This window comes from Anser brachyrhynchus (assembly GCF_964034855.1).
Source record: "Anser brachyrhynchus genome assembly, chromosome: 1".
NCBI lineage: Eukaryota > Metazoa > Chordata > Aves > Anseriformes > Anatidae > Anser > Anser brachyrhynchus.
The window spans coordinates 189,199,681-189,217,585 of record NC_137694.1 but is presented as its reverse complement, the minus strand read 5'-3'; the positions used below and the strand labels follow the sequence as shown (position 1 = coordinate 189,217,585).

The 17,905-nt window shown below is 47.9% G+C and overlaps 1 protein-coding gene and 1 long non-coding RNA gene across 3 annotated transcripts; one reads left to right on the top strand and one right to left on the bottom strand.

The window, feature by feature from the left end:
• Positions 1-1,353: 1,353 nt before the first annotated feature.
• On the top strand, positions 1,354-10,156 carry LOC308179833. The gene is made up of 2 exons (XR_013940612.1): positions 1,354-4,184; positions 4,220-10,156. It is a non-coding gene; the product is annotated as an uncharacterized lncRNA (long non-coding RNA).
• HMGB1 (high mobility group box 1) lies at positions 8,881-17,349 on the bottom strand. Of its 2 annotated transcripts, none has more exons than XM_080560557.1 (5): positions 17,158-17,349; positions 14,348-14,510; positions 13,942-14,087; positions 12,809-12,983; positions 8,881-10,846 (listed from the first exon to the last, which is right to left on the bottom strand). In XM_080560557.1, exons 2-5 carry the CDS (start codon positions 14,495-14,497, stop codon positions 10,670-10,672), a joined length of 648 nt encoding a protein of 215 aa, XP_080416683.1. In that variant the 5' UTR covers positions 14,498-14,510; positions 17,158-17,349; the 3' UTR covers positions 8,881-10,669. The 2 variants fall into 2 exon arrangements, with proteins under 2 accessions (XP_080416683.1, XP_080416684.1); XM_080560558.1 differs by lacking the exon at positions 17,158-17,349 and adding an exon at positions 16,708-16,844.
• Positions 17,350-17,905: the final 556 nt, after the last annotated feature.

The following is a 17,905-nucleotide window of genomic DNA, read 5'->3' as shown; positions in this document are numbered from 1 at the left end:
TTGGGGTGCTCCCCTCAGGGGGCGCCCACCCATGTCCCCACTGACCCATGGCTGGTGTGTCCCCTCCATCCTGCCCCTTTGCGCTCTTGCCTGGCTCTAGGGAGCATCCCGATGGCCCCAGTGTGAGGCCAAGGCCAAAGAGAAGGGCAGCGCCGAGAGCCAAGGCTGGTGGCAGCCCTGGGAGCTGGAGGGGGAGGAAAGCAACGGGGTATTTTTGGGGGAGGCTTCGCTTGCCTGCTCCGGTAAAGTCGAAGCTCAAAGCAAAAATGAAAGCAGCTGGGATCACGCCGCTGAGAAACGGGCTTTAACAAGCTCCTTTGCAGGGCTTTAAAGAATTTCTGCCTGTGATGTCATCCTGACATTTCCTGGCTCACTGGCGATTTCCTCGGATCAAGAGCCCAGGATCCCGGGGAGTTGTCACCGATTGCTCAGCACGGCCCAGGCAGTGCGCTAAGTGCCCCACACAGGTACCAGGAGTGGCCGGGGAGCAGAAAGCGCCCCCTCGTTCACCTTCCTCCTTCCCAGCCCCACCATGAGAGGCTTCCCCACCAACCTGCAGCTCTGGCCATAATGGTGGTGCTGGTGATTTTCATTTTTCTGATTTTTTTTAAAAAGTGTTTTGGAAGCAGCTCTGAAAATCTGGCCATTTTCCAGTGGGAGCTGCACCATTTGGAAGCTCAGACTTCATATCAAGGTATAATCTATTTTTTTTGTATCTGTTGTGTTATGGCAATTGCATTAACCTCCAGGTGACTTCCTGGAGCTGTAACAACCCAGCCCAAAACCAAGCAAAGCCCTACAGACTCTGGGAGTGCTCCTGAAGGTTCATTGAATTTCTACTGAAGATATTCTGAACTGGAAAATTAGGGAAGAAAAAAAAAAAAAGGGCAAGGAAAAAACAATCCACCATCCTTTGCTTTTCAGCGTTTCAGAAGGAGCCCTGTGGATGCCAGGAGCCCCCATACCTGCCTGCCACATATGGGGACAAGGGGACAATGGGGTCAATGAGGATGAATCAATGGAGATGATGGAGAAGATGGGAACAATGGGGACAATGAGGACGATGGGGACAGCAGGGATGCAGGGTCCAAGGCCCAAGGGGCGAGGACAGCTCACATCAATCTCATGGCACAGTCGCCTCTTTGCAGTTTGGCACACACGAATCCTGCTGCTGTTTACATCAACCCTTGGAGAAGCAACTCGTTAAATCTGGAGGCTCAATTAAAAAATAAAAGCAGGATTTTCATCACGCTTTTCCGTCTACTGCAGGGAGTGAGATGCTTGAAACCAGGCTCTGCCCAAATTTTGTTACCTGTACCCCTGAAGATGGTTGGCTCAGGAGCTCCCCAGTACTTATCACCCCAGAAAAATCACCCCCTAGAAAAGGGGTCAGTGGAGAGGGGCCCGGAGGAAGGCGCGTGGGCTGCACCACAGGGAAAAGGCTCCAGGAGCCTGGTACGCCTTTATGGTCGGGCATTATAAATTAAAAAGTAATTACATTAAAAATTAAAAATCTTAACGAGGTGACATCCTGTGCCAGACAGACAACACGCCGGGCAGAGTGGATCCCCGACCCTGAGGGTGGATTTTGCCAACTAAGCCATCACAGTTCAGAATGAATCCAGTCCAAGGCAGGCAACCAAGGATGCTTGTGGGAAGCAGTCATACTGCAGCCAGGGCTCTGGGCAGTGCTCCTCCGCCTCTTCTTCCTCACTGCGGGAGGAAGGAGCTCCTGTGTTTAGGGATGTGAGCTGAGTTTAATGCGTGCTCTTACAAACAAAACACCTGGAAAGTGCATTTAGAATATATCACCAGCTAACCGTGCAGCCCGAGCATGGCTTTAGAGGCAGTATTGAAAACTTCATTATTAAAAAACTTCTTTTATTTTTACGATTTCCGTGCAAACTGTAAATAATCAACCAAGGCAATCGCAGCCCCATCCAGCACAGCCCTGAGCGAGCAGAGCAGAAAGAGAAAGCGAAACGAAGCCGCCCGGGTGAGCCGGCCAAGCGAAGCCACAGCCCCGTGGCTCCCAGTGTCCCTGTGGCCCCCGGGGGCTGCCACCAGCATGGCTGGGCCAGCTTCTTGCCCTGATAGTATGTCTTTAAGTCCACTTACAGACCTATCACAGGATTTTCTGACTCGGGTCATTTCAGTTTTATTGTTGCAGGTGGCCCAAATAAACTTTCATTCGCTTTTGTTCAGGTTTCTTTTATATATATATATATATATATATTTTGTTCGCGTTTCTTTTGTATACATGAGCTGTTAAATGAATATTTTAGAGTTTTGAGCATTTCACATAAAAATCATCGTCGACTTTGCTATCTGCTTTACAATTACAGTTCTTGTTTTGTATCAGCCACTCATCAAGTGCAGGGTGCCCAGAAAACAAGATGGACATGGCAGGCCCAGCTAGTCAAGCCCACAGAACAACTTTTCCTTATAAAAAGCACATTTGAGAATAACATTATGCATCCACACTTTCTACATTTTGCTTCACCAAAGTCCTTCAAAAAAAAATAATAATAAAAACATGTATGAAAAACTCTGCCTCACACGAGCAGGCTGACTGAATCCTGGCTTGTCTACAGCCTTCACCGGAGTTAACTCATCACCGATTAACCCGAGGTACTCAACACCTCTGCAAAAACTGGTGCAAATATTCCAAATCTACAGCCATAAAGCAAATACGGGTGTGTAATTTATATATATATATATTTTATTTTTTATATAAAGGACACAAATAGTCACTGCTTGGTTTCCAAAACCAAAAGCAAGAGAAAAAGAGGGGTCTAATGTGGGCAGCCCACTTTGGGAGCAAAGCTACCCATGCTCTTGGAACACCGTGCGGCATGGAAATCTCTTTCTAAAGCACTTGTAAAGCAGCCTTCCATGGAATGGCTGAGTTGTCCCAAACTTTTATAGTTTTAAAGTTACCAGAGAAAAGGGAAAATAGGGAGTTTCCTCTGCAAAAGCTGCAGGGTGATGATTAAGCACTGGGGATATCAACTCGGTCTCAAGTTGTACAGAAAGAGAAAAATCCATGTAAAATTCACATTTTGCACATTTTCCTTTGGAAAAACCTCTGTCTTGCTTCCTCTGCCCTTTGCATGTGCTCACTAAAGCCAGGACGTCTGGGTGCCGGGAGGTTTTTATAAGCAGCGGGTGAGAGCCATCGACGTGAGCGGTGCCCTGGGACCTGTAGCCTCCGTGTTTATATTTCGGAGCTACGCGTGGTTAATTCTCCGTTTCATTCACTGCAGCCTTACTTCTCTGCTGCTGGGAACAGTAAATAAGAGGGAAGTTGTAACCAGAGCCTCCCTTTTATTCAGGGACCTTCTGTTTCCTGCAGGCTGGCGGCTCCGAAGCAAATCACAGCTCTATTGTGCTCCCAGAGCCGTGTTAAATGATTCAGATGGAAAAAAAAAAAAAAAAAGTAGCATGTGAGTAGAAGCAAGGGACTCGGGGACAGCGGTGAGAGTGGCTGAGGGACCTCCAGGCCTCCAGGCCATTGGCCTCTCCACCCGGTGCCTTGGGATGCTGCACTCCCACTTGGTGCACAGCAGCACCAAAATGAGGGGTTTCTCCCCATTTCATGGGTCCCGTGAAGCAGGACACGAGCAATTCAGGAGGTTCCTGGAGCACACTGGTGATAGTTTCCTTCTCCAAGGGATAAAGGAGCCAACAAGGAGAGGGGCTCTGCCCGACCCCATGCTCGCCAGCAATGAGGAGCTGGTGGGGATGTGGAGGTTGAAGGCGGCCTTGGCTGCTGTCACCACAAAATGGGGGAGTTTGGGATCCTGAGGGCAGGGAGCAGCGTTAAAACTCACAGCCCTGAACTTTGGGAGAGCAGAATTTGGCCTCTTCAAGGATCTGCCTGGTAAGGTCCTGTGTGATAAGGCCCTGTGGAGAGGAGGGGCCCAAGAGAGCTGGTTAATATTCAAGGGTCACCTCCTCCGAGCTCAGGAGCCATCCTTCCCAACAGAGAGGAAGTCAGGAAACAACGCCACGAGGCATGCACGGAGGAGCAAGGAGGTCCTGGCCAAACTCACAAACTGCACAAAAAGGAAGCCTGCAGGGGGTGGAAGTGAGGACGGGTGACCTGGGAGGAATCCAGGGATACTGTCAGAGCTTCTAGGGGTAGAGCTACAAAAGCCCAAATGGAACTGAATCTGGCCAAGGTCATCAAGGATGACAAGAATGGTTTCTACAAAAGGACAACAAGGACAACAAGAATGGTTTCTACAAGGACATCAGAGACAACAGGAAGACCAGGGACAATGTGGGCCCTCTGCTGAAGGAAAAAGGAGACCTGGCTACCCGGGACAGTGAAAAGGATGAGGTGCTGAATGCCTTCTTTGCCTTCATCTTTGCTAGCAGGACTGACCAGGAAGGCAGAGGCCAGGCTGAAAGGCTGGAGCGAGGAAGATACACTTAGGTGGAAGAGGATCAGGTCGGAATGCTTGAGCAAACCAGACACTCACAAGTCCACAGGCCCTGGTGGGATGCAGCCACGAGCACTGAGGGAGCTGGCAGACGTGATTGTGAGGCCACTCTATAACCTGTGGTCAATCACAGCAACTGGGAGAAGTGCCTGAAGACTGGAGGAAATCAAATATCACTCCTAGCTTCAGGAAGAGCAAGAAGGACCCTCAGCACTGGTGAGGCCATATCCAGAGTACTGGGCTCAGTTCTGGGCCTCCCGAGCACGAGAGACCCGGGCATACTGGAGAGAGTCTAACGCAGGGCCATGAAGCTGACGAAGGCACTGAAGCATCTCCTGTGAAGAGAGGCTGGGAGAGCTGGGGCTGCTCAGCCTGGAGAAGAGGAGGCTCAGGGGGATCCCATCCATGTCCATAAATCCCTGAAGGGAGAGTGCAGAGGACGGAGCCAGGCTCTGCTCAGAGGTACCCAGCCTGAGCAAGAGTTGGACGCCGTGACCTTCAGAGGTCCCTTCCAAACTCAGTCGTTTCAGGATTCTGTGACCCAAACCTGGTCAACGCAGGGGCAGGAGCAACTGGACTCACTCCTGCCCACCCAGCGGCAGGGGACTGCACGACCACATGTACACACGCAGCCCAGCCCCACGCGCCCCCCCTGCCCCCCCCTCACAGAGCTAAACCCAACCCTTCCGTCCTCCAACTCCTCACCTCCATTTTCCAGTATCGGTTTTACGAACACAATGCCTGTACGTGGCATCATCCTTACGTGAAGGTACCGCTAGAAACACGCGTCAACAAAACTAAAACGGGTGTAAACACTGCTAGTCAGGTCTGATAATAAAACATGAGTCACCGTTGTTCAATCATTTGCTAACCCACATTTTACAAGTTATCTCTTCTGGGAATCATCACCGCGTAAATTTTAGATTTTTATTTTTATTTTAGAGAACCGTGATCTAGCTTTTTACTCATTCTTCGCAGCACTGGTGCCAGCGATCCTTATCTCCAGCCTGCCACCTGGCTCCCTCTGCGTGTCTGGTTCAAGCCCACATAGGAGCCTCTCTCCAGCCTGAGCCCTCACCCTCGATTCCACGCTGCAGAAAACGTGGCTGGCTCCTGCAGGGAAAAGGTGGAAAAAAAGCAAGGTTTTGCTGCCCTTCTCACCCCGAGTGGGCAGGGTGATGCTCTCGCTTCTTGTTCTCCAGGAGTGCAGGTGGGCATCGGTCCCATTTCCTTCATGCACTTTGGTTTCAAGAGCAACGCAAGGGGTTTGTGTGTGTGCATTGTGTTCCTACACGTTTCTTAGCTGTTATTTTTACTCCCCCTAGCAAACTCGCTCCCCAGACGTCGCAGCACGAGCCCTCGGTGTCTCCTCAGTAAGCGTGACTTTCTGGAAGGCGGCTTCAAGGAGCAGTTGAACCGTGACCTCTCGCTGCTTTAAGGCGTGCAGGCAGCTGGGTCTTTTCCAGTCATTCAAGCCATCGAGTTTGGTCTTTCCTGTTTTTCTTGAAGAACTTTTGGGAGGTCAGAAACGTGTTATTTGAGCTTCTGCCACTTTCATAGATGAAGGGCTGCTGGAATCATTAAGATGAACTTCCTTTGTGCCAAGTGCTCGCCATTTAAGTTAAACGCGCTTTAACGATATAAGTGAAATTTTAAAAGGTGTAACTAAGAATCCACACTTCCCTTGCTCGCTCGCTCCTTGCTGCTCTGTGGTCTCGCCGTGCAGCTTTATCCCGAGCACTTCTCCTGAAGGGCAGGAGCTTCTGGTGCAGAAAACAAGTAGACTGAGCTCATTTATAGCCGAAGTCTTTCATTCCGCTGTGAAGTAGCAAAAGGGAAGTCTTGTCTCTCTCGCAGGTCACCTCTAACAGCAATCACTTCAGCAAGATGGATTTCAAAATGAGGTACTCTCGGAACAGAACCCGTGCTGTATTTTTCAATAGCAGAAAGCAGCCGTAAGAGCAATCTGACCTTCATTCTTAATAGCAAATCCATTGGGAGAAAAAAAAAATCCATCTTTGTTTTTCTGCTTGAGGTACTGTCAAAGGAAAGTCGGGGAGCACGATGTATACGAAATAGAAGACAATTCCTACAGAAGTATACAAAACTCTTGGAGATTTACTTCTCGTGTTTTTTTACTCAATGAAAGAAAGCGTGAAAGCTTGTCTACAAATACGTGATTTTGGAATAAGAGATGGTGTTAATTTTAAATAAAGTTTATTACATGAATAAAACTCGCCAAGTGTTTTTTCAGATGTAGGGTGCAATCCAGTACCAAAGTCCAGGAAAAAAGCTTTATTAATAAACACCTCCATTTCAGCATTGCATTGCACTAACTCACTTGTACAACATCCCTTACCGTATTTCGGGGGCTAAAATGATGCCTGCCGCAGCCTGCCCTAGCAAAATGCCACACGTGGCCATTTTCTCTTGAAGCAGACCCAAAAAGATGTGGTTTGTAGTCCTGAGTTAAGTACGGTGTGAGAGCATAAGGAAGGAACGTTGTCTGAACGCACTTGGAACCTCACCGTTATCAATAACCGATGGGTACGGTTGTGTCCTAGAAGCCTCTAGCTGGTCAGCTACTAGAGGCAGACCCTGGAAATGGTGCTAATTAATTACCCCTTGTATTAAAAACCGCCTTTGTATTTTGCCACGTCTGTTACGGATTCAGTATTGAATAACGTATTGTGACCCAACACAGCTCGTCAGCTTCATTCCGTTCATCCTCTGCTAGGCATAGCTGGGAAGCCAAAACAGGAACGTTTATTCTAATGAGCTCTTTTAACCCTTAGGCTAGTGAAAATTAATAAAGCTTTTTCAAGCTCTGCTCATCACCCACATAAATAACTGGACGCTGCTGCTGCAGTCTGACCAGCTCCTCTTCTGGTGGAGTTACTCAGCCCCTTCTTCTCGCTTTCCAGCAACCCTACAACAGCTATTACTCGGCCTTCCCTCCATCACAACAGGCTTGTTATGCTACTGAAAGCAGCTTTACAGGGGCCCAGCGTCAGCAGTGCCAGCATTATCCCAACCAAGCTGCAGAAATCTCTTCAGCCACCCGATACCTGTTATTTCAGACTTCTAGTGGCCTGTCTACCTGGAAACATTTTCTTAAATAAGCTCAAGATTTTGCTAGAAAGCAAAAAAACGTGATCACTGACAGTACTGCACAAGGGATGAACACTTTCTCTACATCTAGTTAAACCAGTTTAAAATTATAACTAATACCTATAAAGCCAGTGGCTGCAACTGCATCTCCTTCCAGGACTCTAGGCTAACTTAGATTAACAGCTGTGAAATCAGTATGAATTTAAATGACATTCAAGATATAATTCCTTATTACTATTCACATCACCAAACCAATCCCGTTTTTTGGTTAGATTTCTTTTTCCTCTACAACAAACATTTCTTTGAGGGTTAAAGCTCTTAGAAAATGCTTTTTGTTTTGACATTTGTCAGCATTAACCGACCTCAGCTCAGGTAATCTCGTAGTAGTCATGTTTGTCCTACTCCTGCTGAGAACCAGGCTGCGCCTACTGTCAGGATGACCTAGCTGCCAGACAGAGCTCCCGGGGGACCAGAAGCAGTGAGCAGGGGGGTCCTCTCCAGCAACAGCTCTCAGAAACTTGTATTTTCAGAGAATCCATCTACCTAGCTATGGTATTTTTCCCCCAAAAGCAATGCTTTCATCACTTCAGGTGTCGTAGGAGAAACAACCACTAACTCATCTGATAAACAAGTGCAAGCTCAACTGATTTACGGGCACCTACCAACTGCTCACAAGAAAACCATGGCCACTCAGGAGAGCTCTGGAGGTTGTCAAGCACCTCTCACCCATCATCAGCCTCTGCAGGACATTGCTGGGGGTTCCTTTCCTCAGAAAGCAGCATTTGTAATGCTAGCTGCCCTCGTCAGCCTTGAGCGCGCTGCTTGTTATCAACCCGTTAACCCCTGAGCTAAAGGCAAGCAGGCCTTGCTGGCGGGTAAGCACATCAAGATCAGCTGATCTCTACGTTGTAACCTCTACGTTACATTTGTCAACACCGAGCGCTGCGAACAAAGGCACAAGATTATAGGGATCTCATTAAGCACGCTTGCTCCAAGAACCAGAATTCCATCTACTTTTCTCTGATGACCTAAAGAAACAAACAACAACAACAAAAAAAATCTCATCACCAAAAATTTGTCATCAATTAGGATCATTTGAACAGGTACCACCCAATTGAAAACAAAACTCATCTGTCCTAAGTTGCCTGTATCACCATCTTCTGAAGGGCATCTTCCTTCTGTTTGAAACAGAAAGCAGGGACGTAAACATATCTGAAAGCACCAACACAAAAAAAAAAAAGAAAAAAAAAAAGAAAAAAAAAAAGAAAAAAAAAAAGAAAGAAAACCCTTTAGGATATTAAGTGAGCCATTTAACTAAGTATTTAAAACCTCTGCAATTATTAGTTTATTAGTATCATCCAGGATTCAGATGTTCAATATTTCTCCTGAAGTTATACATAAATGCAAATTGAAATAAGAATCTGAAAGTCAAAATTGTATAACAAAACAATACTCCATCACAAAAGCGTGTAAAATTACAAGAATGCTTTTTTTTTTTTTTCCTTTTAAACACTGGCACTTAAGAGAACCATAATTTTGTAACCACAAAATTGCCAAATTGTCCCCCAAACTGGTAAGCAGGTATATGTGAAAATAGTTACAGTTGCCAGCACTTGAAGTTTTACTAAATATGCAAAAAAACCCTTAGCTTTGGTTTTGGAAGAGAACTGTATTTGACCAAATTAGACATTGTTGGTATACCATAAACATTTCACTTTTTAATGCAAAATTTAATAAAATGTACTTTTCCATACAGCTATATTTAACTTAAAAATGGGCAAACATCAAGAGTGCGGTATAAAACCTAACAGGAAAAATACATCTTATCTCATTTTCAATTTGAGACAATATACAACTTTGTTTAAAGGGCTAAAACTAGAATTTCAAGAATACAAATATGAATTTACATAGATTTAACAAATAATAATGGTACCATTTATAGAAATCTTAGAAAGAAAAATCATTTCTCGTGGGCCATTTGCTACCAGGAGAGTTTCATGGTATAAAGCCCGTGGCCGTCGCCAGACCTGTCACCAAAAAATATGGTAATTTCATGCTTTTAACTTTACACATTTTTGGTATGTTCATCTCTCGCTAGTGTTCAGAGATTTACAAACACGACTTCCATTACATGGTAACGGAGTCACGCCTGTAAATTTCTCCACACCGGATGGACATACCCTCTTCCTATGGGTCCTTCTAGGACAGAATTTAACACCCCCTCCCTCCCCCCCCCGAAGTATTTCATTTCTGTAAAATTGAACTCTATACTTCTCAACTCTCCAAGACTGGTAAACTCATGCAACTCAATAGAATATTACATTTCACAAAATTCTGAACAAGTATCAGTTTGATGAGACTGAATTTTTTTTTGTTTGTTTTGTTTCCAGTTACGGAAGAATATTCTTTCATCATATGCCTATATATTTCTTTTCTTACCCTATCATGATTATGCAGGGTATGTAGATCAAAGCTTTGTTTATCAGCTGGTTATATGAAAGATGAAAACTGTAATATTCACGTGATCCCAAACGGGCATTCAATAAAGCAAAAGATGAGTTCCCCTCAAAAAAAAAAAAAAAGAGAGAAAAGAAAAAGTATGATTTTCAAGGGCACCTATTAAAAGGACAACAATACTAATAAAAAAAAATTGTATTTACTTAGAAGCATTCAGAATGTCAACAAAACAGCTGCAACTTTTTTTTTTCCTTTTTGCAATTACAGAGTGGTATTCAGTTAACAGAACAACAATTATTTTTTTTTTTATGATGCATCAGAGACAACTGAAGATGAGAATTGAACTACATCCCCATATATAACTAATTTGTGCTGTGCACCAACAAGAACCTGCTTTAAAACTCCCATGCCAATTTACAACCCCCACACTGTACCAGGCAAGGTTAGTGGCCATTGAAATACCACTAAGGACAGGGCTATCTAAAGACACATTCGGTAGTGTGTTAACTATACAAAAAAAGAGACACTGTACAGTTTAAAAACAAATCTTACACAGCCTTACATTTCAATTTTTTTTTTCTTTAAAAGGAGTGAGTTGTGTACAGGGGGGTTAAATGCTTTATAGACAAGAAAGAAATTGCTCTAAAAGAGACTTATTCATCATCATCATCATCTTCGTCCTCCTCTTCTTCCTCTTCTTCGTCATCTTCGTCCTCCTCATCTTCATCCTCATCTTCCTCCTCCTCCTTCTTCTTCTTGCTCTTCTCGGCCTTGGCAACTACTTTTTTGCCTGCATCAACCTTCCCTTTGGCCCGGTATGCAGCGATATCCTTGGAGGAGAAAAGCAGGAAGAATCTCTCTTAAAGTTTAACCAGTCAAGAGCTGCGAGCAACTTCCAAATGACACTTGAGTCGCAGCTCCAGTTACAACAAAGTGAACCGAGGCCCAACACCAGGAGAACAAGGGAACGGGAACCCTCTAACTCACAAATGCTACTCAGGTGCTGGAACACGCCGCTTAATGCTGCTGAGGAATCTCCACTGTCTGGCTTTTAGGAATGGGTTGAAAGAGAGGCACAGCTGAACCCGCTTCCCCATACGGAAATGAAGCAAAGGGAGACCTCTTAAGGTCCCTTTCCAGCCCTACCTTGTAGGATGGCTGAAGAAACGCACAGAAAAATACTTATCTGGAGACACAAAATCATAATTAGCCATCCGAAACAAATCAGGATGACACTGCACAGTATTTGTAATGTTATGCCTCAGCAAAGAGCAATTATACAGAATTCTGCCTAGCTGAAGTTTCCAAAATAAAAGGTATAACAACTTTGATTAAAGGGTAGACAGTGCCACCTTCTGCATGCAATAAATTTATTCTAGTGGTTTATAACGCACAAAATTCAGTTCCTGTTATAGGAAGTCAAAACTGCACTTGGGAGACCAAGCCAGAAAAACAGTGAGACTTCCCAGCTTTATGCCAAAATCATAAAAACAATTACGTTACAGAATCGATCTACAGGACTCTTACACTTATCAGCTACAAAGAAACGTGAACACCTTTACACAGATGGTCCAAATCTTCCAATATTCCCCACCCTGTAAACATTACGCCCCTCACCTCAGTTTCCTCACACTCTCTTAAAGCTTAGCGTTAGATTTTCAGAAGACAGTATCTACTACGTCAAATGCCAATCAGTGAAATACTGAGATTACTGCGCCTAAAAACTCGTCTTGAAGTGTAAGAAATGAAGATGAAGGTATCTCAGACTAAAGATCAGTGATTTAACCATGTAAAAAGTTTCTGATGTGTTGCCGCAGCTGTAGGTATAAGCAGTCACCATACTGGAAAGCTTTTAGTTGCATCAGAAGGACAACATAGGAAACCTAGACCTCTAATTCCTCTCCAGCACATAATTAGGTCCAAAAGGGGCCACTTTGCTCACTGTAATGCTACAGCTTTAAGGTGGTTTTGTTTGTCAGCAGGAGGAACTGCCAGAGAAAGGTCACGGCACGTAAATGTATCGATATCCGTGGCATGTATTAGCTATAGGCGGATGCTGACCACTATAAAGCAGAATCAGAGTACAAGCTGACACACATCCCCTCCCCCTGTGGTTTCCTCATCCTGGGATGGGAATCTGCCTCTGGAAATAAAAACACCCCCAGCACTACTGTGTGCACAACGTGTGACTACAGTTGCCGTTATTATGACGGGGTTAAGCTTTAATAATTCAAGGAACTATATGATATATTGCTTCATATGTATTATTAACTATGTTAATTACTAGAAAGGAGCTAGACACAAAACAGGTACGGGAAAAAATGTGTCTTAAAACTAGCTTCTTGTAAGCGTCCTGATATTAACCCAAGAATAAACTAAAACCAGCATCCATGTTGTTTTACTTATTCTAACATTTGGGGACATTCATCAACGCCTAACACCTCCAGAACAAGAGACCCACTTTATTCTTTACTGATGTTACTTAATACTACCAAATTAAGGCAGATACTGCTGTGACCTATTGTTTTAGTAACAATACAGACATGACGGCATCGCTGATGGTCCTGAATTACAGATGAATGAAGAACACTCAACACAGAGGACCGCAACTCAGCGCTACAAGAATGAACCGGATGCCCCTTTGAGTGACATGGTCCTGCAAATATGACATTTGTCATCTGTATATGATAATTTGCAACACAATTTTCAAGTATTAAGAGTACACGAGAATGGGAAAGTGTCTAATTTGAGGTTTGCTCTCCCCACACCACCTCCATAAATGTCAGCGTTACCTTCTCATACTTCTCCTTCAGTTTAGCAGCCTTTTTTTCATAAGGCTGTTTATCATCTGCGGCGGTGTTGTTCCACATCTCTCCCAGTTTCTTTGCGACGTCCCCAATGGACAGACCAGGATGTTCTCCTTTGATTTTTGGACGAAACTCAGAGCAAAACAAGAAAAAAGCCGAACTACAGACAAAAGAAAACAAACCAAAAAAATATTTTAATTTTAGACTTTAACCTACTGTAACAGAAAGTTTTGTGACCTTTGTTACTGTTTCTGAAGAGCGCTTTGGAACATCACCTAAAAGCGAAGCGAAGATTAATTACAGTGGAAGATAATAGAATAAAACAAACTACCACGAAAACTTAACACATCCTCGTCTCCAAGTAATGCCGCACATCTGGTCCCATTTTTGGCAGGACCCCCAGAGGGACTAATTTTATACACCATATGCAGAGGAAACTCTTAAGAGAATGACTGAATGGCAACAGGAGAGCAAATATTATGTCAGAACTGTTGAAGGCAGGGAAACAGCAATAACTTCTTGTGAAGATTAGGATTTCCAAATGACAGCATCAGCCCAAATACAGACAGTCTTTTGTACAGGAACTTCCCTGTTTCAGCATTAGCTTCATTTAAATCACATACACAAAATGTATTTTGTGTGAATCCAGTGTCAGTAGTCTTTATGCAATGGCCGAAATCTTCCAAGCTGTTTTTGTGCAAGATCATCCCTCTGGCCTGCTTTGTGCACAAGCCTCGAACATCAAACGGGCTGCCAACTAAAATTCTTGCTCAAGCCAACAGGTGGTAAGAACAGGGCCTGAAACATTTTATCACCATTCTGTTTGAGAATAACCCTCTTCACAAAATCTGGATACATCAGGCACAACTGCGGGTCATAGATTTTTGCACCTGCTTTTAAAAGCTGACATTATTCCACCTTTACTAAAGCGGGACAACCTAAAGACAAAAACCTAGTAGTCATAATTAAAATTTCAACCTATCTTGATTTTCCTGACCGGTGGTATAATCTTGTACTTCTTCTGAAGCTCCCAAACCTGGACGAAACGATCACTTTAGAGATGATACAGTTTAGAGCGATGGTCCTGGACCATATAACCTGACTAAAAATCTACTTACGGAGGCCTCTTCGGTGCATTTGGATCCTTGAACTTCTTTTTTGTTTCCCCCTTAGGTGGTACATAGTTTTTCATTTCTTTTTCATAACGAAGCTTGTCAGCCTTTGCCATATCTTCAAACTTCCCTTTCTCCTTAGAAGACATAGTCTGTAAGGCAATTAAAACAATATTCTAAGATTGAAAAGCACACCTAGGTCCATTCTAAAATCAGCTGAGGGAGCTAAAGTTAAGGCGAGAACGATGGATAGTTATCATTCACCTTACAACTGTACTTCCTACATATCTAAAAGCTGAACTTTTAAATAAATAATTGACAATCTTGAACATTTCACAGAAGGCAGTTAAGGTTTTGTGGGTTTTTTTGGTTTTGTTTGTTTGCCTAGTTTTTTTTAAGCAGTTATTCCTACCTTCCATCGTTCTGAGCATTTTTTTGAGAACTCTGAAAAGTTCACTGAAGCATCTGGATGTTTCTTCTTGTGCTCCTCCCGGCAGGTTTGCACAAAGAAGGCGTATGAAGACATTTTACCTCTCGGCTTCTTAGGATCGCCTTTGCCCATTTTTGATGATTTTCTGTAGCAAAGCAAGAAAGACACTTTTACAACTTTTACTTTCTACAAGCCAAGGCAGGAAGGAAGTAAGCCACGAAGAACAACTATGCTGAACGAGACCTGTCAGAGCAGTATTCCAAAATCATAGTCTGAAGAAAGTTTCTCTTCTGGAGTATTTACCAGAGATCTCTACCATGACTGTCTGAGGTAACCTGGCACATATAACTAACCTGAAATCTCAAAGGGCCTTCAAAACTTGTATTTCTGGTCTCCTACAAACAAAAATGTTGCTTCCAAGCAATCTGTAGGCAAGCACTGGCATCAACACAAGGGAGATGGTACTCCTATTCCTAGTGTAACAATCATAGGCTTGAAAGAAATACCTTATATTGAAAGAAATGGGGGGAAAAGTACCTGAATATCCTGTCTCAGCTGGCCTTCTCAGTTACTAAATTCTTTCTTCAAATAGCCTGTCTTTCTATCACCGTGCCCTGTAGACCTTTGGGGCTTATTTGCAAAAAATATTCATTATTTTATATGCCATATATTATCATTCTCCTTTAAGTACGCTACGAAAAAAACCTACTCTTTATACGTATACCTAGAAATACAGGAATGAGCCACTGCGCTCAGTCAAACATGTTATAACCAAGCCGGGGACGTGAGAAGTATGACATTTACATATGCCTAGTAAGGCTGTGCTCAGCGAGAGAACTAGCTGCTTCTCAGGGCCGGAGAAGGAATTAAAAAACACCCTCCTGGAGCTTTCACACCCCAGCCAGACATTCGGAGCATTTCTTCACAGCTCCCTGGAAAAAGCCACTCGCGCCCTGACGAACTCTGCCCTTCAGCGGGAATTAAAAAGAAAAAGAAAAAAAAAAAACAGAAAAAAAACACCCTGCCGCCTGCCCGTATTGCCACAGCGGCAGCGTTTCCTATCGGTTTGGCGGATAGACAGAAACAGATTTCTGCTCCGTGACTAAACACGTCCGGTTTGAAGTTTCTGTCAAGTAAACAAGAAGGGGGCTGAAGCACCGGGAGCAGCTCCTGCCTCGCCACGGAGATCGTTCCCAGAGCGGGCCCTGGGGGAAAGAGAAGGGGGGGGGGGGAGAAATGTGTCTGAAGAGCCCCGGGGAGGAGCGTGGGGTGCCCGGGGGTGCTTCGGGGAGGCCCTGTGAGGAGACGAGGCCCTGTGAGGCCGTTTAAAAGCCGCCTTCCCGCCATTTTGGGACGCGGCCCCGGCGGGGGGGCGGTGAGGGCGTCGCGGGTCCCCTCAGGGCTCTGCTGGGGGCGGCGAGCTTGTGGGGGGGGGACGGGGCTAAAAATGGCCAGAAATAGTAAAACGCCGCTATTACGGGAGCGCCCTCAAAGTTTATTCGCCGAATTTCTCAGCGCGAAGGGGGGGGGGGGGGGGGCGACCGCCGTTGCCCCCCCCCCAACCACACACACCCCTCAGCCCCCCGTGCCCGGCCGTGAGGAGACAAAGCGCCCCCCCCGCCATGAGGCCGGGCCGCCCGGGCATGGCGCAGGCTCCTGGCGGAGGAGGAGGAGGAGGACGAGGAGGAGGTGACCCGCCGCCCGGGCTGCTTCCATTTTGTGCGCTGAGCAAGAGCGGGGCACCCCCAGCGCCCCCTCGCCTTCACCGCAGCCAGCGGCGCGGCGGGGAGGCCGCGGGACCCCCCCCGGAGAAAGGGCGGAGGAGGAGGAGGAGGAGGAGGCGGCGGCGGGCGAGGCGCGGAATGGCCGCTGCGCTGGCGTCTACAGAACATGGCTCCTTCCTCCCTTCCCTTCCCTTTGTGTGAGGGCGCCCGCTACCCTGGCGCACGGGCTCAGCCATTGCAGCCGGGGGAGGGAGGGAGGGAAGGAGGGAGGCAGGGCGGGAGGCTGAGGGGGGAGGTGGGGAGCGGGTGGGCGCGGAGGGGGGAGCGGGGGAAGGGGGAGAAGGGGCCGGCGCGCTTCCAGCGCCGTGCCCGAGCCCCGGCGGAGCGGGCAGAGCCCCGGAGGGGACCCCCCTGCTCCGGGGCGGGCGGCAGCTCCGGCGACTTTTAAAGCCCCCCCTTTTCCTCACGACCGACCTCCTCCTCCTCCTCCTCCTCTCCTCCTCACGGCCGCAGCCCCCGCGGCGGCTGGAAGGGAAGAGAGGAAAAAAAAAAAAAAAAAAGTTCCCCCGAACTGCGCCCCCGCCCGCCCGAGCTCCTCTCTGCTCAGCCGCCGCTCGCCTTGTTTTCTCGCTCGCGGCTCCCGTCAGCCATGTTACAGCCAGGCGGCTCCGGGGCGAGCGGCTCCGCGGCCCGGTCGCCGGCTCGGCTTCCCCGCCGCCTCCCCCCTTGCCCTCCCGCCCGCCCGCCGCAGCGACGGCCCCGCCGCTGCTCCGGGAGCCTCTCCCGGCCAGGGCACGGCGCCTCGCCGCCCCGCCTCGCCCCCGCGGCGGCGGCCGGGCACTGCCAGCCCCTCGCCCGCCGTCCTCCTCGCCGAGGGCCGGGCTCCCCCGGGGGGGGGGTGGTGGGGAGGGGGGGGTGGGCGCGCAGCCCGCCGCCTCGCCTTTGTGTGCGGTGCCCCGCAGCCGGGCAGCAGCGGCGGTGTGGCGGCGGCGGCGGCGGGCAGAGCCGGCTGCCCGGCCCGCTGCGAGCGCGCCCGGCCGGCCCGGCGGCCCCCCGTCGCGTACTCACCCGTGTGAGAGTCGGCACGCAGCCCTCGCTCGGCCCCCAGCCCCAGAGACGCCCGCCCGGCCGCTCGCCCCGGCCCCAGCGCTGCCTGGGTCCCTGTGTAGCCCAATGCACCGCAATGGCTGTGAGAGCGGGATCGATACGCAGCCTCCTCACACTCTCGGCGCTGGTAACATTACTCTCAACACAGCCCCGCGCCCATTGGCTGCCGCCAAGCCAGCCGCCTCGCCCATTGGCCGCGGCCCTTCCATTGTCCTGACCAGAGAGCCGAGCCGATTGGGCGCGGCGCGGGACACGTCACTGAGGAGCGAAAGGGCGCGCAAATATAAAAGTGAGCGGAGGGAGCCGGCCGCCGGCGGGGCGCGGGAGCCTGACGGGCGCTGAGGCGCCGCCGGCCCGCAGCGAGCCCCCGGGGCTGCGCCCGCCCGCACCGCCCTGCCCGGGGGGGCTGCGGGGAGGCGGGGGGCTCGCGGCTCGGCCGTGCCGGGCACCGCTTTGGGCAGCCGCCAGCGAGGCTGCCGGGTGGTGACAGGCGGCGTTCAGTCCCGCACGGTGGTTACAGCCACGGAGGGCTGGCAAAAGGAAAGCGATTCCTGCTCAAGTCGTCTTCGCTGCTAGAGATAACCCCCCTCTTCCCATGTCACGACAAATCCCAAACCGCTAACCCTTCCGGAAGGGTGGCACCAGCACGCTTACCAAAGGAACAGAACAAAACACACACTGAAAACTCTTCTTACCTCACAACTCCCAC